Below are 26812 nucleotides of genomic sequence, written 5' to 3'. Positions count from 1 at the left end.
AGTTTTCATTCATCAAAGTAATGGAAGCATTGGGGTATACAATTATTGGATATATCTGGGCCACACTATTATTTAATCCAGGAAAGTCTTAAGACTCTAATAGAGAAATCAAATAGATGAGCTGTACCCTCTCCTAGCTGGAAAATAATCTTAATAAAGCACAGGTAAATTCCTCCCTAATTTAAAACAGACTAAATGAACTACTCACGGATAATTTTCTTAGCACTAGAAGGCATGTAAAATAATTATGAGCTTATCAAAGAATATCAATAAAATAATGACATTGACGTTGGTTAATTCATGCAAGGCCACCCTTATAAGCTGTGTAAAATACAGAGTGACAAGAGAAGAATGTCTGTGTGCTTGTCTGCCAGCTAAAGGAATACAAAGCCAAGCGGTTAGGCTCACCTTGTATCCCGGAACTCCAGAAGCTAGGCAAGAGGCCCACAGGCCAGCAGCCTGGCTGCACAGAGAGACTTACCGAAGAACAATTATTCAAACAAATTCAAAAGAAAAAATTCCAGTTCCATCAGATGTCCCCTGGCACACCCAAGCACACCCCCTTCTTTCCTTTTCCCGGGGTGACTACAGTTGTGTGCGGAATTCTCTTGCTTAAAAAAAAAAAAATGTTTGTATGAATGTGCCTAACGTTAAATGAGAACGTTCACTCTGCATGCTTCTGGCAACTACACACTTGACATCATGGAACATGGGATCTCCGAGACCTGCTTTCTTGTTGACATTTCCACTCCTGAGATCCAGCCTGTCGACACACCTGTGGCCCCGGTGCACAGGGTTCCGTGTGGATCGCACATTTACACATTCGTTACTCTGCTGACAACGTTAAGGTTGCTTCTGGTGTTTTATACTGTAAACTGATGCCCTGTGTGTTCTGCCATAGCTCCTCAAGCACGTGTCGTTTCCTTAGCACCCGGGAACTTGCCGGGACAAGGGGTACACATGGCTAGCTTTATCTGATACTGTCAACGCGTTTCCCGACACAGACTCGCCAATGCTCACTGTCGCTGGATAAAGCACTCCCTTGGCTGCAGGGAGCATCTGGCTTTCCAGTTTGACTCCTCTTTCGTGAATTGCCAGACAAATGTTTTACAAGTTCTTCATTTAACACAGGCAAACACCAGTCCTCAGGCAGGCACGGCGATGCCCACTTGTGATCTCAGCACTCGGGAGGCAGAGGCAGGAGGACTGCTGCAAGTTCAAGCCAAGCCATAGTGAAGTCCAGGCCAGATGCGGGCACACAGTGACAGCCTGCTCCAAAATACATACGTGCATGGACTCGTGCATGCATACATACATAGACAGATAAAGCTTTAAAGTCTTTCCCTATCTAGTTTCCCATTTCAAACACTCTGTTTCACGCTTCTTTGTCCCGGGTGAGCTCCCTTCCTGTCATGTCACTGATGCTCAGGTTTCAGGTCACTTTGCAGAGAGAAGCCATTTCTAAGTTCCTTCCTTATGCAACTTCCCTTCAGGACCAGAGGTGGTGTTTACTCCACTTAGCAATTAGTTCACATGGATCTGTGTGTGTGTGTGTGTGTGTGTGTGTGTGTGTGTGTGTGAGAGAGAGAGAGAGAGAGACAGAGACAGAGACAGAGACAGAGAGAGAGAGAGAGAATGAATAAATAAATGAATGTGTAGTGCTGCAACTTAAACCCATGTCTCAAATATACTAAGTCCTATCACTGAGCTGCCATGAACATACAGTTTTATTTAAATACTAGTATGTTAGATATTTGTTGTTGTTGAGACAGTCTCACTATATAGACCAGGCTGACCTCAAACTCACAATCCTACTTCCTTGGCTTCCTATGTGCTGGGACTATAGGTGTGTATCACCATGCCCAGATATTTTGGGTTATATGCATATTCTTGTGTATTTAGGTGATCGTGTGTGTATGTGTGTGTGTGTCCGTGCACATGGAGGCCAGAGGTCAACCTCTGGTGTCATCCCTCAGGAACCATCTACCTTATATTTTGAGACAGGGTCTCTATAATGGTTTAAATGAGAACGAGAATGTCTTCTATAGGCTCATGTGTTTGAATGCTTGGTCCCAGTTAGAACTGTTTGGGAAGGACTAGGAGGTGTGGCCTTAGGGGTGAGCTTTGAGGTTTCATAAACCCATGACAGGCTCAGTCTCCCTTCTCCTCCTCCTCCTTCTCTTCTTCCTCTTCCTCCTCTCCCTCCCTCCCTCCCTCTCTCTCTCTCTCCTCTCTCTCTCTCTCTCTCTCTCTCTCTCTCTCTCTCTCTCTCTCTCTGCCTGGGGATCAGGATGTAAAGCTCCCAGCTACTGCTGCAGTGCCATGCCTGTCTGCTCCCTTGCATGATGATCACGAACTATAAGCAAGCCCCCCAATTAAATGGTTTCTTTTATAAGAGTTGTCTTGGTCATGGTGTCTCTTCACAGCAATAGAACAGAAACTAGGACAGTCTCTCACTGGGACCTGGGACCTTGATGATTAGAGCAGGTTTTACTGGCTGGTGATCCCCAGGGCTCCACTCTTCACAGTGTCCTCAGAGCTGGGATTACAAGTGTGCACCACCACACCTGCTTTTTTCTTTTTACATGGGTGTTGAAGACTGAACTTGGGTTCTCATACATATGTAACAAGCACTTTGCCAACTAAATTATTTTCATAGTACCTAGATGTACTTGCTATATATAAAGATTTAAAATACTGAGTTGTTTAAAATAGCATATATCCCAGTACTTCATAAATAGAAAGTACAACTGGTTGGGAGAAGGAATCGTAGTTTGAGTGGGAGGAGGGATAGTAGACTACAAGCGGATTTTATGAGAGTCTTGGGGTAAGATTACATTTTGTTTTAAAAAACCATTGACAGAACTGGAGAGATGGCTCAGTGTTAAGAGCACTGGCTGCTCTTCCATTGGAACCAGCTTTGGTTCCAACCATCCACATGGCAGCTCATAACAGTCTATAACTCCAGCTCTTGTGAATGCAATGCCCTCTTCTGGCCTCTGTATGCATGTGGTGCACGTGTTTGCATGCAGGAAAACACTCATACATAAAATAACAAACAGATCTTTGTAAAGGCATCGGCACCAAAGGAGAGAAAACAATAAACACAATCAGAAGGTTTCTATGAAAACAATAGTAAAGTATGCCATTTCAGATGAATTAGCCAACAAAAGGCCACTATGCCTGCTGCGGGAAGGGTACAAGTGGTGACAGCATGTAGGAAGACAGAGGCGATAGCGTATAAGACACTGGTGATGATGTGTAGGATACTGGTGGCGATGTGTAAGACAGACAGTCGTGACAGCATGTAAGACAGTGGTGACGGTGTATAAGACAGACAGTGGTGACGGCGTGTAATTCAATGGGAGAGTCATCTGGAAATGTACAAGCAAAAGGCTTAAAAGCACTCCTAAGCCTGGTAAAATTTTAGGGATGAATCATTAGAATATCATTCTTAAAGGCGATTCCATCTCAACAATGTCAGCTGGATCACTCCCATAGGATCATTCTAACAGGTGGATGTGCATTCATGGGAAGAACAAGACCCTGCAGCGCTCGAGCGGTGGGTGGTGCAGCAACTGTAGAAGGAAGGCGGTCTCGTCACAGGAGCTTCTTCTCTGACAGGAGCAGATAATCAATGCTGAGTAAAGCAAGCCCCCTACCCCCAAGTGGCAGTGAATGAGCATTCCGCCTTTCAGAGTCCGAGACTCTGAACAAGGAACTCCACCCACTAAGGCCAGTTTTCTCATCTGAAAACGAGATCAATAACATATACCTTAAAGGATTCGCGTATGAGAATTGAGAGTAATGACATGTGAAATGCTTAACACAGAACCCACGGCCATAAGCGCAAAGTATCAACTGTTTCCAGTACATCCGTGATGCGGGCAGCGATGAGGCACCGCATGCACACAGCTTGAGAGGAGCCAGGACGATGAGCGAAGGTTCATTAGGGTGATGGGCTTTTCCCATTTTCTGACTCTAACTGCCTACCCACGTTTCCAAAGTCTATTTAGTCCCAGCAGTGACACTCCAGCTGTGGCAGTCCCAGGAGTTCAGGAGGCTAAACCAGGAGGCCACCCTGGGCAACACAGCAAGATCCTGTCTTTAAGAAAAGGGTAGGGTCGGGAGGGGGGGGAGGAAGGGAGCGAGGAGTGGAAAGAGTGATGTAGTGAATGGATGATAAGCAGGCAGGAGGAGAGGCCAGAGGAGGGGCAGGAGGAGGGGCCAGAGGAGGAGCTAGATAGTCGCTAGAGTGGCTCAATCAGGGGATGGCCCACATGATGGTGACAACAGGAAAAAAGGAGATTAAACTCAAATGGATTTGGGACTCAAGAACTGCAGGTGCACTCCATGAGGAAAAACAGGGAAGACAAGAACCCACCATGCCAAGCTCTTCAGCCGGGCTGACCGCTGAGAGAAGGAACTATGTGCTGGAAACTAAGAGTTTGGAGCTGAACAAGCTTAACCTAAGGTGCCTGTGAGACATAGGAAAATCCTATTGCAAAAACAGAAACCTTAGGAAGGCCTGATCCTCAGGAGGGACTCATGCCCTGTGCAGTACTGCAAACCTGATCAGAAGTCCATGGCTCAGAAGTCAGAGACTTTAGGGGGAAACCAATTGCCGTTGTCTTTCTAAATGGACACATTGACAAAATGCCTTCTAATTATTTGTCTGCACCAGTAATTCTCAGCCTTCCTAATGCTGTGACCCTTTAATACAGTTCCTCATGTTGTGATGACCCCCAACTATAAAAATTTTTGTTGCTATTTCATAACTGTAATCTTGCTACTGTTATGAGTTGTGATGTAAATATCAGATATGCAGGATATCTGACCCCTGTGAAAGGGTCGTTTGACCCCCAGAGGGGTCGAGACCCACAGGCTGAGAACCAGTGTTTATAATCATAGATTAGTGCTGCTCTTGACGTACGCCCAAGACGCCTCTCTGTCGTAAGCACCAACACAGAGATTTGAAACTGGCTTTTGCACTCGTGAACTCATTACGACCGTGGTTACCTGCACAAGACAGTATCCCTGCAGGCAACCCTAATTATACTCAGTGGGTTATAAAGGCTGGGGGGCAGGACAGTGGTCATGGGGTGCATTAAGATGTGGGGTCAGAGGAAGGGACTGGGAGTATGAATGATCAAGACATGTTATTGACATTTATGAAATGATCAAAGAATAAGTAAAATATGTATTTTTTTCAAAGTAGGAAATGGGAACTGAAAGAGTAAGTTACTAGATTGGCCCAGTCTAACCTGGTCCCTAAATCTGAATAGTAGGATATGGACTGCCACAAAAATACAGAATGTGAAAAACTGAATTCCTCTGCATGTCAGGGAGGCTTCCTCAGACAAGCAGCTGTGACTGGAAACCATAGTTAACTTTGGAACGAGACATTGCAAGGTCAATGCACCATGTGGAGACCCCTGAATGAGACAGAGATGGGCTCCCTGCCTGCCATGGGGTAAGGAGTAGAGAGTGCCTGGGGGAGATGCTGATCTGTGAGGATAAAGACACAGACAGGCTCCTCTGCGCCCACTAAAGCTGCTGGAGATCCGTAGGCTTTGTCACTCCGGTTCCCCTGTTCATATGAAAATCTGTGACAGTCAACGCCAGAGTGAGGATCACAGATACCTGTCAACACATTCAGGAAGCCAAGCAGCCAGGCCTACAGTGACTGAAGTACTACACAGCCACAGAGAAACACTGGAAGCTGTGACAACGGCACAGCAATAGCCACACCCCGTGTAAACAAAGAGGAAGACCATGAAGCAACATCACACCAATGTTACAAGAACAAGTACTTTGTATTTTCCAAAAGAATGAAAAAAATACAACGTTCTGCTTGGTAAGACTATGAGCTTGCCCGGCAATGGTGGTGCACGCCTTTGATCCCAGCACTTAGGAGGCAGAGGCAGGCGGATTTCTGAGTTCGAGGCCAGCCTGGTCTACAGAGTGAGTTCCAGGCCTACACAGAGAAACCCTGTCTGGAAAACCAACCAACCAAACAAACAAACAAATATGACTATGAGCATTAATCTTCACCCTTACTTTACTATTATTATTATTATTGACAGGGTCAATGAAGTCTAAGCTGGCCTCGAACTCACAATTCTTCTGTCTCAGCATCCTGAGGGCTGAGATTCCAAGTACATACTATGCCTAGATCTTTTGTCTATTTTTTTTAAACCACTTTTAGTGTGCATTGAACCCAGGGCCTCTTGCGTGCTGGTCAAGTTCTCTACCACTGAGCTTCACTCAGGGAACACAGTTCGGCGACAGTCATGCTCAGCGTGACTCGGCACCTCTGAGGCCTCCGGTTTGAGCCCCGGCATCACAGAGACTGATTAAATAGGAGTTAGATAAAATCACATGCTTGGGAGGGCGGCGGCACATTCACAGGGGTGGGCTCACCTTCTGCAGGGCGGGGGTGGGGCAGGTGTTGTCAAACAGGACTGAGTTGAAGACCCCATAAACGCCCTCATCAAGGTGGTACACGATGCTCTTAGGGGCTGCGCCGGTTTGATCTGTGAGGAAGGGAGAGAACGGGGGCCACACAAGCAGAATGTGAGGGGCCTAGGAGTCGGAGGCTAGAACCACAGTGGACTCAATAAGGAGAGAGCTGTGCAGCAAACGGTTGCCCTTTCTGCAGCTATGAGATGGACCCTGCAACAAAAGCCACCTTTTTGGTGACATGGATCTTTTTGGTGACATGGATCCACTTCTGAGTTGGGAGGATTCCCTTGGGGCAGCTGAGTCAGGACACCATAATTCCCTGTTGCCTCAGGGTCCCCTCGAGGCCCCAGGAAAAGCAGGAAGGCAGCTCACCCAAACTCAGGTCACCAGGACAATAAGCCACTTTCTCAGAGGCATGTGACAGGGAGGAGGTGTGACAGAGTAGGAAACCAGGCGGGCTAACCACACTAGGTAGGATAGCCCCAAGTCTCTAAGAGGTCAGGAGAGTGCCCGAATGCACACATGCACACACAGCCCGGAGCTCCACGCTGCCCGGAGCCCCTGTGCTGCCAACAAGCTCTATCTGAGGATAAGCACAGCACTGTGAGGCTCTCTCCGGTGTGAGGGGCCTGGAGCAGAGGGCAAGGCCCAAAATCAGATTCACTGACCCCGCTCACTCATGGGGCTCTGACATGGAAGGGCAAAGAAGTCACTGGTGCCAGTGGTGTGGGCACGTGAGTTGCAAGGCAGCCTGGGCTGAACTTGAACTTCAGCACTGTTATCAACCCTGTGCCCGGACCTGATGACTTAACCTGTCCCTGCCTATGTGCTGTCCTGTGTCAACAAATCTGTCCTCATGAGGTTATGAGAAAGGATGGGCAGAGGCAGACCTGGGGTCAGAGGGAAGCTCACCTCTAGCTAACCATTATCCTCTTCGTTTACATTCTCTTTGACTCCAGTTCTCACAGCCAGTTCTCAACCTGTCACTCAAGACCCCCTTGGGGGATCAAATGACCTTTTCACAGGGGTCTCCTAAGACCATGGGAAATATCAGATACTTACATTATGAGTTATAACAATAGGAAAATTACATCTGTAAAGTAGCAATGGAAATAATTTTATGGTTGGGGGTTACCACAACATGAGGAACTGTATTAAAGAGTCTCAGCATTAGGAAGGTTGAGAACCACTGGAATAAAGAGATAAAATTGTCTTTGGGGTGAGGGGAACTGACTGCAACTTTCCCTAGAGAAAATACCCATTCTACAGAAGGCCCCGCCCTGCTTAGCCGGCCACGCCCATCTGGCACCACACCCACCTTCCCTGCAGGCCTGGTCCAGAACCTCCCTCTTGGCGACGATGCTGACGGCCACAGTGAAGGCAGACGTCACGTAGTAGCGCCCCAGCTCAGCAAGGATGTCCACACCGCAGCCCTCAGGGAAGTACAGGTCCAAGGCTGAGTTAATTACTGAGGCCATCTGGAGAGAAGAGCAGCGTGCGGGACCATGAGATTTCTGGAAGAATTTGGCAGTGGAAAGGTCCCACCTGGTAGCTGGGTGACAGCTAGCCAGGAAGGGGGAGGCTGGGCTGGGGCGGAGCTGGAGTGAGGATGTCATATAGCTCACGCGTCCAGATAATCCCACATAGAAATGGGTATTCTTTCCCATAATGCTCGGTGCTCAGATTCCAGGTTCCTGGGCAGGGATCCTTCCTCCATAAACAACTAGCATGTTACACAGTAGGTCAGATTCCAAGGGGAAAAAAAAGCAAGCGTGCAAAGCTAGATCTGCCATCAGGGTGGGTGAACCTGGTCGCTGACTTCTTTCATTCTTATGCACACACTACTTTTAATTATAAATACAATTGAGTTGCGTGGGCTTGGAGTTTTTTTAGCGTTGTTTTGTTTTGTCTTATTGGAGAAAGGTTAGTTATTGTAGCCCAGGCTGGCCTTGAACTCCTGACCTCCTACATTCACCTCCCAAGTGCTGGGATTATAAACGTGTAATGCCACCCCCAGCACATGTGTATTTTTATAGCCTGGTGCACTCAATGGATTCTGAATGTCCTACCTACATGAATGTTTTCATCATACCCAGCCAGTCTGAGCACTGGGAAGTCTACTAGACTTCTGCTATGTGCAAAGCCACAATTGTCAACTTCAAGGCTAATTCCCGGGACATCTGGGGCCTTCTCCTGGCCACTTGGTACAGTCCAGACTCCATAAGTAATGCACTACGAAGGAGATGCGCCCCTAGGGGTCAGAATGGGAATCACGACAACACATTTATGTTGGATACAATGGGAGCAAAACAAAGGTTGGTTTTCCTGACGTGCCCTTCCCACCATGTTTCTTACCAGCCCATTGGAGGGTAAATAAGACACACATATTCAGACCACTGTAGAGTTCATGGAAAGTAAATGTACCTTGGCTGCGCCTCTAACTAGCTAGCTAAGTGCATGGGCTGGAGTCAAGCAGAGCTGGGGTACAGCCAACTCAGCTATGGGCTTGGGAAGTGACACAGACCATGAGCCCAGCAGAGCCACAGCACAGGGTTAATAAATAGCAATAAAATCCACCAAGCCCAAGGTGTTGACAGTCGGGCCAAAGGTAGTGCACAGTGGGATTGTTATACCCCACCACAGAATAACCATCAGGCCATGCTTGACCACACATTACCTCTTCAAATCTCACTTTGGCTCCCTCTAAGCCAGGAAAGCCGCCGCCAAGGTCCAGGATGTTCATCGTGTGGCCCAGCTCCTCGCCCATCTGAAACACAAGTCTAGCATCCGCGATGGACTGGGCATAGGCCTGAGGGTCAGGACAGCCACTGCCAATGTGAAAACTGGGAAAGGAGGAAGAGCCTTGGCTTACATACAAGGTCCAGGTAGCCCCACATTACAGATGCAACCACTGAGGCCTGGGACCATAGGCTACAGAGGGTCACGTGGGAAGCTAGGAACGGAAAGGTGGCACTTCTCCCATCTCTCCATGCCTCTCTGGAGAGAAACCTTTTGGGGATAAGGGCTGGAGTCCCAAGGTATCATGTGGCCAGGGCAAGTCACTAGGCTTGCTTTGTTTATGTCTTGCCATCTACAGGCTGGGGACAAAAGTCCTTACTGTTCAAGGCATCAGGCACTGGGCATTGAACCTGAAGTACAGAATAAAGGAAACTAGAGATGTGGCCCCATCTCTGCACAGACAGAGACATCTCCAGAGCATGGCTATGGTCTCCGGCTTATAGGCATGCAGAACTACCTCAAAGCCACGCCCATGGGAAGAACCTCCTGAGATGAGACCTTCTGGGGACTGTGGAGCTCTGGAAAGAAATGCCAATAAACCTTCCTTCTAAAGAGAGGACACTCTCTGGTGGCAAAACTGCAGGCCCAGCTGAAGGCCCAGGATGTCCACAAATGATTCCTGGGGGAAAGGGTAGTGAGTCTGGCCTGGGCAGGGTGCCTGGTTCCCATTGCACACCTCACACCCACCACCTCCACGTGGCTCTTCTTGGCGTTCTCGAGCAGATGTCTGCAGGATTTCAGCGACGCCCCAAACCTCAGGCTCAGGTGATTCAGAGAGTGGGAGTCCTGGGTAGTGATGCACAGAACCATCCTGTGGAGAACCGAGGCAATCCTGCTGAGTGAGCCCCCTATCCCCCGCCCACTGCCACGCCCAGCTGCTCTTTCTTTGGACTCCGCCCGCTGCCACGCCCAGCTGCTCCTCTTTGGACTCCGGGAGCCACCATAGCTGAGAGGCCACTGAGCGCACAGCCTTTCTAGATCACCCTGCACTGCCAATCGACTTCTGAGGCACTTGCTGGGTCCCAACCTCATCAACCCAGGCGGCTCAGGTCTTCTCATTCAACTCCACACCAGGCAGGTTTCCTAAGTCTTCAGATATCACACAAGAGGGAACCACATGTCCAAAAAAAAAAAAAAAAAAAAAAATTCCTAAGGGGAATCCTCAAACATGAGGGGTGCTGTGCTTTGGATGAAGCAGAATGGCTCCTGGACGCCCTACTATCCCCTCAGACCCCTGAGGGCTAGTAACAGTCACAGCCAGAGCAAAACATCCATTCCCAGTCTACTTGCCCTGGGCTCCTCCCCTATGACCAACGTTAAAGCATCCTTCACCCACTGCATGTGGTGTTCCAGCAGCATGATGCTGGCGTGCATCCCTTGGATAGCCCATGCTGTTTACCAACACCCACATATTTGCTTGGCTGTTTACGCTTCCCCAAATTCCACTCATTCCTCAAGGCCCACTTCAAATGTCATCTTTCCTGATCTTCGGGAATCCTTTGGGTCTTTCCTGCCTAGAACTATAACAGGTCTGCCCTGGGTCTGACTCCTACCCAGGAGTACCACCCTACCCTCTGAGAGTGTGATGCCATCCAAGCAGCATCCAGGGTGAAGACCTCTCCCCAGCTCGCCACTCCTTCCCCCTCCATCCTCGCCCAGCTGCCCAGCCTCCCTCCCTAAGTGGCCCTCAGCTTACTTGGCACTGGGGTGGCTCTTGACCACCTTGGCCAGCTCCACTTCATTGTCGAAGCTCAGCAGCCTCACCCCGTGCTTGGCAGCATACTTGATCTGTGCAACTTGCTTACAGGGGTTGGCACAGATGATCTTACTGGCAGGGACACCAATGTGCTGGACCAACTCCATCTCTGCCTGTGAAGTTCCAAAAGTTGTGGTGAGGCCCCAGGGGAGCCAGATGAGGAGCAAATTCATAACTATACACTGACGTATCAACATAAGTGGGCCAGCTCGTTTTTAATTGGTTGGTTGGTTGGCTGGCTGGCTGGCTTTGGGGTTTTTTGGTTTTTTGGTTTTGTTGTTTGGTATTTTTAGACAAGGTTTCTCTGCGTAGCCCTGGCTGTCCTGAAACTGGCTTTGTAGACCAGGCTGGCCTCGAACTCAGAGATCTCCCTGTCTCTGCCTCTTGAGTGCCAGGACTAAAAGTATATATCACCACTGTGGCAGCTCTTTAAGATAGCAGATATACAACAATCATGTCACACTCATCTCCTGTTCTCTGATGGTAAGGCTGCCGTGGATAGACATGAGAGTGGTGTACTGTACAATTCATGACAAAGACAGGGCATATTTGCGTATTTATTCTTCCAGAAAGCAGAAAAATCTCATTCTAACACCATCAGTGTATTTATTCCAAAAGGTAAATGCCTTTAAAGGGAGGCACATGGGCTGAGGAGATGGCTCAGCAGTTAAGCACAGGTGCTGCTCTCGCAGGGGACCTAGATCCAGCTCCCCGTACCCACATGACAGCGAACAACCATCCAGAACGCCTGTTCCAGAGGATCCTCTGCAGGCACCAGGTGTGTGCAGGGACACACAGTTTCTAACTCACACTGGTACAGACTCACTGGCTTCTGACAAACAGATGTTTAATGAATATTGCTTGGAAAATAGAATGAAGAGTATAAAAAATACTCGGCATCTCTAATTACCTACATAAAACCTACAAGACCGGGAATGTGAGCATCTTACTGTGGAGTGGGGAGGAGCTTAGGGGGCCCCACCCCAGCCTGAGGCAGATAATAACATAAAGCTAGGTGAGGTGATGAATGCCGTTAGTCCCATCATTCCGGTGGCAGAGGCTGTCAGATCTCTGTGTTTGAGGTCATCTCAGTCATAGTGAGTTCTAGGCCAGACAGGGCTACATAGTGAGGCCCCCACCACCACCAAGAAAAAGATAAAGGACCGGTTGGGAAGAGAAAGAGGAACGAGGACCCGCTGAAATGAGAGAAAACAGAGGGAACCAAGATGAATGTGATTAAAATACTTTATAGCTGTGTACATAACGTCATCGTGAAACTGCAACCTGACACAGAAACACCATCCGGGTAACATCCAGAGGACTTGAAGTCAAAGAGATGGCCATGCTCCCCTGTGTACTACAGCGCCAAGCACAATAGACATGGCACAAAATCAACCTAGACATGTTTGTGGATGCGTGGGTAAAGAGAAGATCTTAGAACACAATTCCTCCCTTTGAAAGCAGGAAATTCTATTATTTGTAAGGTGAATGAACACAGGGGACATCGAGGCAAGCGTAATGAACCAGGCACAAAAAGAAAAATGCAGGAACTCGCTTAGCATAGGGTACATGCACAGTGTATACATGTTTGTGTGTGTGCAGGGTCATGTGTGTGCACATGTATGTGGAGACCCAAGGTCTTCATCAAGTGTTTTTCTCAGTCACTTGCCACCTTACTTTCTGAGCCAGGGTCCCTCACTGGAAGCTCACTGATGGGGCTGACTGTCTAGAGGGCAAGTTCCGGCAAGCTCCTGGTCTTCTGCCTTCCTAGCACTGAGACCACAACCACAGCCCAAGTCACCTGGCATTTTACAAACTCAGGTCCTCACCCTTGTGTGGTAAACACTGTATCAGATGAGCCATTGCCCCAGACCCTATATTAACTACATGGAATCTACAAATGCCAAGGTCAGAGAAGCAAAGAGTAGGATGGTTAAGCCCAGGGCTGAGGTGAGAAGCAATAAGATATTGCCCAAAGGATGCTGTTCCAGTTAAAAGTAAGTTCCAGCAATCTACCAGACATCAGATGACCACGTGAATAACAATGCTTAGACATCAAAAGAGATAGGATCACAGCTGTTCTTTTTTTTTTGGGGGGGGGGGGGGGTTCTACACAGAGTTTCTCTGTGTAGCCCTAGCTGTCCTGGAACTCACTTTGTAGACCAGGCTGGCCTCGAACTCAAAAATCTGCCTATCTCTGCCTCCCAAGTGCTGGGATTAAAGGTGTGTGCCACCACTCCCCGACTGGATCACAGCTGTTCTTAACACACACACACACACGCAAAAAGAAAGAGAGGGAGGAAGGAAAGAAGGAAGGAAGGAAGGAAGGAAGGAAGGAAGGAAGGAAGGAAGGAAGGAAGGAAGGAAGGAAGGAAGGAAGATGAGTTAAAGCCTGTGTTAGGTTGGTTTAGCCATTCCACTATGTGTGTGTATGTGTCTGTGTTTGTGCATGTGCACAAGTGTGCATGCGTACATGTGTATAAGACAAAGTCTTCAAAGCCATGGGTCTTTCTGACACAGATCACCCAGTCAGTCAAAAGCCTCTACTGTGCCAATGAATGTGTTCTCTCCCCCCACCCCCACCCCCACTCCCTACTCCAGGGTCTCTCCTTTTTGGTTACTGCTGTTTGGGGGGGGGGTTGTTTTTAATTTTTAAATTACATTTGTTTATTTGTAGAGGTCAGAGAGCAACTTTCAGGAGTTGGCTCTCTCCTTCCACCCTGTGGGCCATAAATTCATAAATGAGTGGCAAAGGCCTTTCCCAGCTGAGCCATCCTACCAACAGTCAAGAGGATGATACCATGTAGCTCAAGCTGGCCTGGAAATGAACTTTAATTTTTTTACTTCTTTATTATTATTGCATATGCATAGAATGTATAGGTGTGGGGATGGGGTGTGCATGTGTGTCTGTGCTATGAACACATGTGGAAGTCAGAGGACCGTTCTGTGGAGTCAGATTCTCCATCCACCACATGGGCTGAAGTAGAACTTCTTCTGTCGCTGAGGATCAAACCCAGGCTTCCATGCACCCTGGGCAAGCACTTTTATAGGATGTGCTACATCCTTAGTTCTGCTTTATGCAGCACTGAGCCCCCTCCCCACCCCAGCTCTTCCTCACTGTTACTGATGTTACTGATGGCTCACGTGCCTGCTGCATCAGTGATGCGGATGGTGACAGGGGAGTGGTGAGTAGCCATGTTCAATGAGCACCTGCCACAGGAAGGTCCTGACTGAGATGCTTTCCATCAAGGGCTAGAAAACATGTTCTGTGGTCGCTGGCTTCAGCTTCTTTAGCCATTCAGTCTGTCGCTACCCAACTGTCACTCCGAGCTCCAAGCCAGCCTCTGACCACTCCTAAATGAATTAGCATGGTGATCTGGTCAACGCTTATGAAATCAGGAGTGGATTTGATTTGGTTCACTGCCCATGCTATACTGACCTGCCTTAGATGGACTGTTTCGTTCAGTCCTTACAGCCCATGCAGGGAGTATGAGAAGCTGTGCAAAGCCAGCAATGTCTTAGCACACGAGTCCCCCTACACACACACACACACACACACACACACACACACGTGCACATAAAATAAAGTGTTATAAAAAATAAAAAGAAGCTATGCACTGGTAGTGGAGGCACAGGCCTTTAATCCCAGAACTCAGAGGGCAGAGGCAGGCAGGTCTCTGTGAGTTGAATCCAGCCTGGTCTACAGAGTGAGTTTCAGGACAATCAGGGCTACTCAGAGAAACCCCATCTCAGGAAAAAGAGAGAGAAGGGGAGAGGGAGGGGAGGGAATGGGAAGGGAGAGGGGAGGGGGGGAGAGAAGAGGGAATGGGAAGGGGAGGGAAGAAGAGGGGAGGGGAGAGGAGGGGAGGGAATGGGAAGGGAGAGGGGAGGGGAGGAGAGAAGAGGCTATGCAGCAAATGACAAAGCCAGCATCCAGCATCACGCATGCCTCTCCATGAATAAAGGAGTCAGCCTTGGGAACGTGATAGGAGAAACAAGAGCTGCCTGTGGCCACCGTTAGTGTAATTCTGACCAAGCGGCTTTCAGCACTAGTTGTTTACACACATTAATCCCTGAAAGGTCCAGAACCATCAAATATCCAGATTCACTCGGCACACTTCACAGGGGGGAAGCTGAGTTCACACACACACACACACACACACACACACACACACACGTCCATCTGCTGATAGTGACAGTCAGTGACAGTCAATAAGCGGCATCATAAGACATAGAGATCCAACTCTGGAGCTGGACTTGAGGTTGTCACAGCTCACATCCCAGATGCAGATCTGTCACCAGGTCAAGTCTGAGTGGATACGAAAGTGCTTCCTCTCCCCCCACACAAGGTGCAGAGAGGCAAAGGTGAGGGCCTGTGATTTAAATAAGTGTGGTTATAAATATTTAAACAGTAAGCGTCACTCGGAAAGGCTTGCTCTGATTCAGCCGCTGCGTTCCAGTCCTATACATTCACACTTAATCTTCAAAAACCACCTTATGAGGTAGATTTGGAGGTTTGGAGGGCGAGCTCAGCCTACCCTGGCAGGCATCTCCTGAGCATCCATTAATTTGCCAGACTCTGACAAGTGTTGAAAGAAGCAAGCGGTGAATAAAGACTGGATCTCCGACTCTGCGGAGCCTTCAGACTAGAGGGACAGAGGCACAGACAATATGGCAGAGTGGCCAGCGGGGTCAAGGTATCATGATGCAAAAATGTGCAGCATGCTGGAGAATTAGGAGGACAAAGAACAGACCGAGGAGTCAGAAGGGCACGCAGAGCCTCCACTGGAGCCCTGGACAAGTTGGGGACAACAATTTGGCAGGGAGGGAAGCCTGCGCAGAGGTTCTGAGGCTGAGAATGCTGGAGTGGCCTGGGTGGGGTGCTGTACCATGGGAAAGATGAGGGTCGACGATGCGGGCAGAGCCAGCCACCTAGGAACCAGGAAGCCGTGTGTGTATTTACACGTTCTCCTGTGTGATGAAACGTCAGCTTCGGGAGTTCCAAGGACATTCACACAGCCAGATGTGACTATGTACAGCTGCAATACCAGCACATGGAGGATGAGGCAGGATTGGGAGTTCAAGGCCAGCCTGGACTATTGCAGACCCTGTGGGAGGGAGGGAGGAAAGGCAGGAGGGAGGGAATGAGTCAGTCTTGCATTTTAAGTGAAAGGTCTGAGCACTTATTCTGGCTACCCGAGGAAAGGTTCCATGGGATTCTGGGGAGACTGGTCCATGCCTCTTACAATCACCTGAGAGAAATGGTAAAGCCACACTAGAAAGGACAAAGGAGGTGCTCTGGAGGGAGAGTGGCATGATGGATGTGGAGGTGGGGGGTGAGGATATGAGACCATGCACCAAACGAGTGGGCAGGTGTGAGGTGACCATTCAAGCAAGGGAGGCAGGGAACAGACAGCGTTTAAGGAGGTGGGAGAGCTTGAGTCCAGAGGGCTGCACCATTCCAAGGTATCGGAGGCACCAGCACCCAGAAACTGTGCAGACCATAGAGCGAGAAAAATATGCACAGGATAGATCAAGTGTTCTCTGAGGGCGAAGGCAGGCCCAGAGAATCTCAATCTCTCAATTGTGTTCTCTCTCTCTCTCTCTCTCTCTCTCTCTCTCTCTCTCTCTCTCTCTCTTTCCAGGGAAGTTATATTACTGTTGCATCTTATTTAATGCAACAGTATTTTCTGGGTTGAATACTGTTAAAAGATGAAGAAGAAAAGAGTTCCCCTGACTAGATCCAAACATTTCCACACAGAACGCTTCCAAGCTTTTTAGCCTGCCATGCTACAGTGACTGGGAACAGGCTACAGTGACTGGGAACAGGCTACAGTGACTGGGAACAGGCTACAGTGACTGGGAACAGGCTACAGTGACTGGGAACAGGCTACAGTGACTGGGAACAGGCTACAGTGACTGGGAACAGGCTACAGTGACTGGGAACAGGCTACAGTGACTGGGAACAGGCTACAGTGACTGGGAACAGGCTACACCACGGGCAGTCTCCTGATCACAAGATGCTTACTGTGTTTCCAGTCAACTGCTTGCATGTTCCCAAACACTCTCTATCTGCCAAGCCCGGAACGCAGATCTGCGCCCCAGGCAAACAACCAGCACCTCATGTTCTCTGTGAGTGGATAAATCAATATACCACTTGGATATTCACAAGGACCGGGTTGTGGAGATGTTGTGATTTGCTATTAGCTTTGGTTGTGTTGAGGTAGGAATTACAAGAATGTGCCACCATGCTTGGGCTTACATGGCCATATCTAAAATAAGGCGTTCACCAGAATCTAGGAGCAGTGTTCATGCCTATAATCTCAGCACTGCTACAGCCTGGGCTTTGTAGTTAGACTCTATCTAAAATTTAAAAAAAAAAAAAAAAGAGAGAGAGAAGCAAAGCAGTTGGATGAGGTGGTATATTTATGACTGTAGTCCCAGCACTCAGAAAGTGAATTAAGAGGACCAAGAGTTCGGGCTTGCCTCAGTTGCATAAGATTCTACCTAAATAAAAAAATTATAATAGTCACTGCATCCTCTCTGATCCCTGTTAGAAGAAATGCTGAAACCAGACAGCTCTGCTGTGTTCAGCCACAGGGGGGAGCAAGGGAGTAGGCTGGGGTGGGGGTGGGGTGCATTAATCCGGAAAGAGGCTGGGAGGCAAGATCAAAGACATGAGTCCCTTGGGAAGTAGGAGGAGGCTCACAGCACCTAAGGAGTTGCAGCCTGTGCCTCTGGTCTGTTTGCCTGTCTACACCCAGCCATTGCTCAGGCCAGACCTTTGGTCTAAGCGCAGAAAGGTATGACACCATCAAGCCTGGGCACCAACTGTGACTCACCAGAAGAGGGCAGCCTCCACCCTTAAAACACCTAGAAGGGGTGGCTAGTGAGGTGGAACAGGGGTATTGGTGCTTGGGTTATAAGTGCCAGAGGCCACACCACTCAAGTAAAACACACCAAGCCATCTGTGTGAGCCACCACTGCGGAAGAGAACGTCTCACCAGCCACACTGACAGCCAACTCTCTCCAAAAATCTTGGAAAAGGCAAGCCAGACTCAAGCTGGCATCTTCCAGGGCACGACCCCGGGGCAGGCAGCTGAACCTCTGTGACTCACTTCCTTATAGACCAAATGTGTATTCCAGGGACTGATGTCAGAATCCGGGTAAGAGAATGACTTCACAGTAAAGGAATAACCTCACAGCGCTGTTTTCGAGAGTGAGATCATTTGTAGAAAACTCCTGGCAAAGAGCCTGACCCAGCAGGAACGCTCAGTCAATGGCAGATACAGTCAGCACACCCCCTTTCTCCTGTCTTGGAAGCTTTTCTAAGACTCTATACCCCACAACTCTGCCCGTTGGCGTCCACTCCCTGAAACTAGAGGACCCAGCACCTCACTCCTGAGTTTCCAGAAGCTGAGGGATCTAGTCGGTGCGCTTTTGCCTTATTTTTCAGCCCTAGTTCAGAGGAACCAAAGGATCCGTCTCTTCCAGCCTCTGTAAGGAACCTGCAGTGCCATGGAAAGCCACAGGCGGAGCAAGGGCTTCTGCCTCACTGGGCTTCGTGGTAGACATACGCAGAACAAGGCCAGCCAAAAAGACCAAGAGGAGACTCCTGAACCACAACGAGTGAACAACAGTTAACCTTCAAGTAGTCAAGGTTAACCTGCCTGCTCGCCTCCCATACGTGGATTCACTCTAGCCCCACAGGCTTGGCCAGCCTAGCTGTCCTTTCTCCTCCAAGAATTCTTTCAAGGACTCTGTTCACATCAGCCCGTCACGATGCTGATCTCCTCAGAACAGCCATTCCTAGTCACCAAGAATGTGACGGTGCTGACATCGCAAGGCATGCCCAGCAGGCTTACTTCCTCCTCGGCGCTCCGCACTGGCCCTGACCTCTGCCTGGGAAGTTCTTCCTCTCGTCCTCCACTTGGCTCAGTCTTCTGCCTCAGTCAAATGTGAATTCAAAATCTCAGAGGAGACTTCCTCGGATGGCTCTCTAAAAGTGCAGTCCAGCCGAGTGTGGTGATGTGACTCCTCCTGGAATCCCAGCATTTAGAGAGGAGGAGACAGAACTGAGAGCGCCAAGCCAGGCTGTGGGAAACAGCGAGTTCTAGACTAGCCTACAGTCCGCAGGGACCGACATGCTGCTTCAAAACAAACCCCCTCACCCAACTTCACTACTTCCCACCTACAACAGCACACACCCAACTTCACTACTTCCCACCTACAATAGCACACATGCTCATTGTTTAGTTTTCTAGAAAGCACCATGAAAGGGGCTTTGTATCGCTTACTTACAGCTAAATTCCCAGCTGGGAGAGCATTTTGCTGAGTGAATGAATGAATGAGACAGCCATAAGCGAGAAGGCTCTTAACCCAGCAAAAGCAGAATGGATGAAACTCAATGAATGAGCAGGCTCTTTCTTGCTCAGTGCCACACTGCAAGCCCCACCCAGACAGCCACCACCCCACTGTAGCTCAGGACTACAGACTACACATAAACAGAGCCAACCGAAAGCCACCAGGAGGGAATTAAAAGCCGAAATCAAATTAGGAAGACGGCCTTTGGCAGCAACAGCAAAACTCTGAGCAGATTAGTCTGAAAAACACAGCCACGTGTTAAGCTTACAAAGGGGGGAAAAACCCAGCCACATAGGAGTGGTTTTGTTTTGTAATTACAAGATTGGTACCTACTGCTCTAAGCCAAGGCATTTTAAAACTGCTATTAAGTTTGATTCTTTTCTAAGTAGAAAAATTAAAATATGAGTATTTCTTTAAAAAGAAGAAAAAATAGCCTGGTATGATGATACATCCCGGCACTTGAGAGGATGGAAGTTAGGAGAACCAGGAGTTCAAGGCCAGCATCAGCTACATAGTGACTTTAAGGTCAACCTGGACCACAATGAATCCTTAGCTTAAAGAAAACAAAATGATAATAATAAAACAGAAAGATGAGTCCAAACCCATTTAAAGGGTGGCCCATATGCCCAGAGACTTCTCAGGATCCCATTTGGAACTTCAGAGTTCACAAGTTCCACCCATGTCTTCCTCCCTGGAGCCTCCTCTTCTCTTGAGTAGGTGTCCTTCCCAGAAGGTCGTGACAAGTACAGGTCCCTCCTGTTCCCTGGAGTCCCCAACACCAGAAGGGCCACATTTGGCAAGCATCGAGGCTACACGTGCGGTAGGGACCGGGGGGGGGGGGGGCTCACCTTGTTGGCACAGCTGAAGCCCAGCCCCAGTTCGGCTAGAACCTTCAGCACGCCCAGGCTGCTGTTGCACCCGACAGCATAAAAAGGCCGGACTCGAGGCAAGTGCTTCAGAAAGCAGAAGTGCTTCCTCACTACAGCACCCAGGTCGGCCACGAAGAAGGCAGCCGCCTTGCCCTGCACAGCAAGAGGCGAACGGATGTGAGACCCAGCTCCCTCCCTGTGCATGCCGGCTGTCCACAGTCCTTCCGGAGACCGGACACCAGCACCCTGCTGTAGCTTTCTGAGGCTCCCATGTCCTCCAGGACGGAAGGCAATCTCGGGCTGACACTTAAGGCTGTGTGTGACCAGCTCCAGTCAGTCCCTCCTCTCAGTCTAGCTAATGCCAACTATACACACTGTCCAATCTTTCCCATCCCAAGCCTCCTGTGTTCCCACCATGCCCCCTGCCAGGTCTGGCAGGTTCTCAATTTCCTGTCATTCACCCTAAATCTACCCCCACACTTATAAATACATATATACATACATACACATATATATGTATAGTTATACATAGTTATATATAAAATATATGTTATGCAAAATAGGTTTTAACCCATAATATTTAATGCTCTGGCTGCATTCTGCATGTCCTTTTAAAGCAGCAGACCTATATATACAGCTGTCTGCTCCACGGTAGCTGTCAGATACCGTGGTGTACAGCCCACTGCCAATGTCATGCAAGTGCTCGTCCCACTTGCAAGCCATGCCTGGTCCTCACAGACATGGTTGAGGCTGTGGTAAACCCTTCCTGGGATTCATTTTCCTCTTCCTGCAACTTTTTTTTTTTTAATGGATACCCATTCGGTGTCCAACATAATAATTGAGGCAGAGGCCAAAGACCTTGAAAGGGCTTGGATCTGGAGAGAAACCGCCCTTAAGTGGTTACAAGTCCCTTTAATAAGTGCTGTATGGGACTCTACAGAATAGGTTAGTGGCCATGGAGGCCGAGAATACAGAGCCAGCCAGAAGCAAATCAGGAAAAAAGTGAACCGTAGAGGGAGGGAACCCTGAAGATAAGCCCAGCAAAGGCCCAGTGAAACAGCACCTCACATACACAGTGACTCTGTTCTAACTGAGCAGAGTGCAAGCCTGAGCATGAAGCCGGAAGTGCGGCTGGGGGTCCTGGGGCAGTGGGGAGCTGTTGTGGGATTCTGTTCTAGAGGAGATTTGCAGCAAGTGGGAGAAACAGGAGAAGGTCCTGGGGGCTTCGGAGAGATGAGAACCAACCACAAAGGGTGGTTCTCCCGTGAAGTTCCTGGAGCTGGGTATGCCTGAGTGTAGAAGGGGAGAGAGCAGAAGGCAGGTACTCCGAAGTTCCACCTGGAGTGCTGGGGAGACCGTGAAGGTGGAGATGCTGTTCTTTTCTCAAGTCAGGAAACACAGGGAGGGCAGATGTGGGGGCAAGGACCAAGAGTTGGGGATAAAGGGGACAGTCTAGTAAATATCAAGTAAAGAAGTAAATACCGATACCGAATGAGAGAATGGGGGGTCCCCTACAGAGGAGAGGACAGGCAACCAACCCACACCATTTCCATCCCCTCACCGTGGTGGCCTGGGAGGCCCCCAGGGTGAGCTCCTCCAGCAGATCCCGGGTGCTGAAGCCCTCCTCCACCATCACAAAGTCCGATTCACTCAGATAGCCAGCCATGCTGAGCAGGAGGAGCCCAGGGGCTGGAGGAAACCGCTGCCTTGGAGCACCGCTGGCTGCCTTGGCCACCGCCTTAGAAAGTATGCAACACACTGTGGGGAGAGGGAGATGGAGGAAACCGCTGGGGAACAGGCTGCATCCCTCACCTCCCCAGGCCTAGGGTCCCTGCCCAGTCATGTTCTGCGCCCCTGCCCAAGCCCGAGAAGGCGAGGTTCGCTGGGAATGGTGAAGTTGTGTCTGCTAGAGCCTCAATTACCCCCATCTGTTAAATGGGATGTTTTGGAGTTCTTTTCCAGTTCTGAAATTTTAAACTGGAAGAAAAAAAAAAATGTAGGGACAGATCTGAGAAACCTAGTTGGGGAAGTCTCCTTCCAATTGAAGGATTTCTCCAGTCCAGACTACGCCTACCTAAAGGGCCAAAAATCCCCCGTGAGCTTGAGTTCGAGTCGGCTCTCTGCTTCATGACCTTGGGTCAATTTCCCCATTTATAAAATGGTTGGTTCTGACACACTAAGAATGCTCTAAGAGCCACGGGTGGGTTCTGTCCGCGGGACCGCTCTCTCAAGTGCAGGGCGGGGGTCCCGCACCCCAGCCCCAGGCCTTCTTACCAAGCCCCGTCCTCCTTCGCGGGGGCCAGAGCCAGGCGCGCTGCTAGGGGGGGTCGCCGGTGACCTCGAAACTTGTGCAACACCCCGAGGAGGAGTGGCAATTGCGGAGCCGAGGCCCCTGCTGAGAGGAGGCAAGGGGGGCCGGGGGAAGGGTCAGCGCCCAAAGCCTAGGACGCCCGCTCCCCGAGGCTCCCCCCCAGCCATCTCCTGCACTCGCCTTAAAACGCATTTACACGGCTTCGGCCCATAGGTCTCCCCAGCGAGTGAATCGGATCCTCGGCGCCTCCGCTCGCTCGCTCCCCCCGGCTCCGGCCCCGCGGCCTGCGCCCCGCGCGCCCAGCAGCCACCGACCCCACGCCCCGCCTTGCGCCCGCCGCTCGCTTATATAAGCCCCGCCCTAGCCCCGCCCCGGTGCCCTGGCCCCGCCCCTGCCTGCTCCGTAGCCAGGGCAACCGGGTGCCGCCAGCCCATTGGTCGATTCGGACATAAAGCATTCAGCCCTGCGAGGCTGCTCCGCAAAGCTGCGCAGCTAAGCAAGCTGGCTGACTGATGTCCGCGGAGGTCCACGCGGGGAAATCCTTCGAATCCTAGGCGTCTACGTGGTCTGAGCCGCAGATCCTGCGTCCTGAGTCTCAAAAAGTGACTCCGGAAAACTTTTCTGTCCCTGGCTGAAGTCGATGGCTCCCTGCTCCTCCCCTGGTGAAGTTCTGGCTCCGCCCTTGGAGCCCAAACCTCTCCTGTCTTATTTTGTAATATGACCTTTTACTTAATCTCCTCTTCTAGGCATTTTAAACTCCCAACTCAAATGCCAGCTCAAAAATGTATTCAAAGAGAATTTCTGTGGCTTCACGAGCTCAGGGTGATGCCTACCTTTTCATTCTCAGAATCCACAAGACTCTGGTGAAATGTGGCTTCGACTCAAAGCATGTCTCCTCTTCCATACACAAATTCCTTTCATCCATCAGAGTCCAGTGTAATGTCTTCCTCTATCGGGCCTTTCCTGGCCCCGAAACGCAATGGGACTCACAGTCCTTGTCTTTTTTGACCCCTCTCCTTCCTTTGAGCCTTAATATCAGTTGCTGAGATACCCTGCTTTCCACTTTTTTTGCCCGATAAAACATCTCAGATTTGTGCACTCTAAGGGCAGGGACTGAGACCCGGGCTCCTTGGAGTGCTTAGCATGCAGAGGGTGCTGCTCAGAAGCTAATTCAAGAGTTCTCCGGGTAGAAGTCTGAATGCTACTTGTCAATGCGCATGTGGCTGCTGACTGGGAAGAGACAGAATGGAACCTTTCCGGTGCTTGGTCATGGTTACAGGGGTGTGTGTGTGTGTGTGTGTGTGTGTGTAACTCCTCGAGTTAAACACATATGGTTAATGCCCTGTTGTACCTGTTATGTACACTACGTTAAGAGTTTACAAGTTTTAAGCCAGGCATGGTGGCCCATAGCTTTAATCCCAGCAAATCTCTTAGTTCGAAGCCAGCCTATTCTACACAAAGATCTACTGCCAGAGCTACACAGAGAAATCCTGTCTCAAAAAAAAAAAAAAAAAAACAAGAAAAAATTTACAAATTTTAAGAAAACCCTTGGTAGGGTTGGACAGATGGCTCAGAGGTTAAGAGCACTAGTTGCTCTTGCAAAGGACCAAGTTCAATTCCTAGAACCCACATGGGACCTCCACCTAACTCCAGTTCTAGGGTATCTACACCCTCATCTGACTCCCCTGGTCACCAGGCACAAATGTGGTGCACATATGCATGCAAGTGAAACATTCATACACATATAATAAATCTTTTAAAAAAATAAAGAAGGGAGGAGAGCCCTTGGCATATAATAAGTACCTCATAAATGCTACTGACTTGCCAAGAATATCCCAAGTTTTATTTGGTAGAAATCTATAGAGCGTCTCACTTAATTAAACTGCCTTTTAGTTATTGTTTGCAGTATGTCTGGAGCTGAGGATGTAGCTCAGTTAACAGAGAGCATCCTAGCATGCACCAACTAAACAGGATATGTTGGTACTTGTCTATAATCACAGCATTCAGGAGCAAGAGTGGAGTCAGGAGGCTTGGAAGTGTAAGGTCATTCTTGGCTACAAGGGGAGTTCAGAGCCAACCTGGGCTACAGGGGACCTTGTCTTAAGAAAGAAAGAAACAAAACAAAGCCACTACTCCATCTGTAACATCTCCTGAAGAACAGTCGAGATGTTCTTAGAGAAAAAACAAGTCATTTTGTGGAGCTTATGGTAAAGCCTTAACATGTATGGGTTCACATCTCCCGGTTCACATCTCCATCACCAAAAAGGGGAGAGAAAAGGACTTCCTCCCCCAGATATCACAAAACATTCTATTAGGTTGTAGTCCTGAAAACAATGTGGTTCTGGGGCAGGAAAAGGTGGTTGAATAGTCATGTGGATGGGAAAGCTTGCTTTACAGTGAAAGCAGAGTTTCAGACTAGTGGAGCTGAGAGCTTGATCAGCTGTGAACATCCATACACGTGCTGGGCTGTAGTCTTTCTGAAGACAAAGGCATGTCCTGTCCAACCTCAGTATCTCCCCAAGACGAATTTTACAACCCAACCAAAATAAAGTTCACAACTGAGGCCATGTGGGACCATGGAGTCGGAGAAAGCCATTTTCTGATTCTCACCTTTCCGGAGCCACACGTGACAACTGAGCAGGCTGCCCGGTCTCCCTTACCCCTGTGAACCAACTGGGTTCACATTGCTTTCTCCAGGTCTAGGTCCTTCTGCTTGGAAGCTCTGTGCTTCCTGTGCACAGGGGTATCCACTGTACACGAGTCACTAGCGGGTTCCTGCTTTGAGAGCTAGCAGCCATTTACAGCACGAGACTCGAAGTTCTTGTCCATTAATCCTCATCCTCTTTCTCAAGGAACAAGGTTCTGAGATCAAACATCTGAAAGGGGTGGACCTTGGAAGCCATGGGAGAAGCCTCAAAAGATGAGGCTTAGAGGAGAGGAAACACACTCAAACATTGTTGGCTCTATGTTTTGTTTCTGAGATGGGATCTCACTAGTAGCTCAGGCTGGACTAGAACTCACTACGTATTCAAGGCTAGTCCTAAACCCAGAGCAATCCTCCAGCCTTTCTGCTTCCTGTTACAGATGTCAGTTCCTATACCTGACTTCTACTGCTTTTTGCTGTTGTGGCTTTTGATTATTTGGTTTGGCTTTTGCGGGGTTGAGTATCTTGTGTTGTTGTCGTCGTCGTTTATTTGTTTACAACAGGGTTTCAAGTGGCTCAAACTAACCTCAAACTAGACATGTAGCCAAGGGTGACTTTGAACTTCTGGCAAAACAGGCATTCAACACCACTCCCAGCTTTTAAATTAACTTGTTATTTGGCAATTTTGTATACTGGTTCTACATTTTAAGTGTTCATTGAGCTGACTGCATTTTGGGTACCGTGGTCTAAGTCCGCCTGGGATTAATAGGCACATAGTAGGTATATTTAGCATCTCTGTGAATGAACAAATCAGAATCTAGTCTATCCATCTGTAATCTGTAAAGGATTAGTAATGAGAAGGAAAAATCTACACCCTGGACTAGGTACAGTTAGTCTGCCTTTCTCTTTTTCTCTATTAAGTAAATATTATGGCATTGAGTCAATCTGACCTCTTACGTCCTGAGAGCTGCAGTTGTTCCCATTTTGTAGAGGTATCTGAAGCTCAGAGAAGTTCAGTAATTTGCCTAGAATAACACAGCAGGTAAGGGTGGAGCCTAGTGGCTGGGTGGGGAGGTATGGCTCTGGCAAATAGGAGAGGCCCTGGATTCACTCCCCAGCATCACTCAAAAGGAAATATTTTTCTGGGCAATGGTGGGACAGGCCTTTATTCCCAGCACTCGGGAGCAAGTTCCAGGATGGCCAGGGCTACGCAGAGAAAGCCTGTCTCAAAAAAAAAAAAAGAAAGAAAGAAAGAGAGAGAGAGAGAGAGAGAGAAAGGGAGGGAGGAAGGAAGAGAGAGAGAGAGAGAGGGAGGGAGGGAGGAAGGAAGGAAGAGAGAGAGAGAGAGAGAAGGGAGGGAGGGAGGAAGGAAGGAAGGAAGGAAAGAAGAAAGAAAGAAAGAAAGAAAGAAAGGAAGGAAGGAAGGAAGGAAGGAAGGAAGGAAGGAAGGAAGAAAGAAAGAAAGAAAGAAAGAAAGAAAGAAAGAAAGAAAGAAAGAAAGAAAGAAAGAGAGGAAAAGAAAAGAAAAAAGAAGAAAAGAAAAGAGAGCCAGGCAGTGGTGGTGCATACCTTTAATCCCAGCACTCAGGAGGCAGAGGCAGGCA

General features: G+C 49.0%; 1 protein-coding gene across 5 annotated transcripts in view; it reads right to left on the bottom strand.

The window, feature by feature from the left end:
• Nucleotides 1-22896, bottom strand: part of Azin2 (antizyme inhibitor 2) — a 30146-nt gene extending 7250 nt beyond the window's left edge. Inside the window, exons 1-9 of one of the 5 annotated variants that reach the window (XM_021159399.2) lie at nt 22745-22896; nt 22528-22648; nt 21815-22011; nt 20233-20406; nt 10961-11133; nt 9941-10075; nt 9143-9308; nt 7784-7943; nt 6424-6536 (exon numbers count right to left, since the gene is read on the bottom strand). In XM_021159399.2, the coding sequence (XP_021015058.1) occupies nt 6424-6536; nt 7784-7943; nt 9143-9308; nt 9941-10075; nt 10961-11133; nt 20233-20406; nt 21815-21919 (1026 nt within the window). In that variant the 5' untranslated portion in view covers nt 21920-22011; nt 22528-22648; nt 22745-22896. Of the gene's footprint in view, nt 1-6423; nt 6537-7783; nt 7944-9142; nt 9309-9940; nt 10076-10960; nt 11134-15909; nt 16129-18885; nt 18907-20232; nt 20407-21814; nt 22012-22527; nt 22649-22744 lie in introns of those variants that run through there. The other 4 variants (XM_085838932.1, XM_085838934.1, XM_085838933.1 and 1 more) reach the window with 4 other exon arrangements.
• Between the last annotated feature and the right edge of the window lie 3916 nt (nt 22897-26812).

The sequence above is a fragment of the Mus caroli genome, unplaced genomic scaffold (genome assembly GCF_978045245.1).
Source record: "Mus caroli unplaced genomic scaffold, Mus_caroli_1 scaffold_6, whole genome shotgun sequence".
NCBI classification, from domain to species: Eukaryota; Metazoa; Chordata; class Mammalia; order Rodentia; family Muridae; genus Mus; species Mus caroli.
Note: the sequence above shows the minus strand (reverse complement) of the source record. Positions and strands in the feature narration are given on the sequence as shown.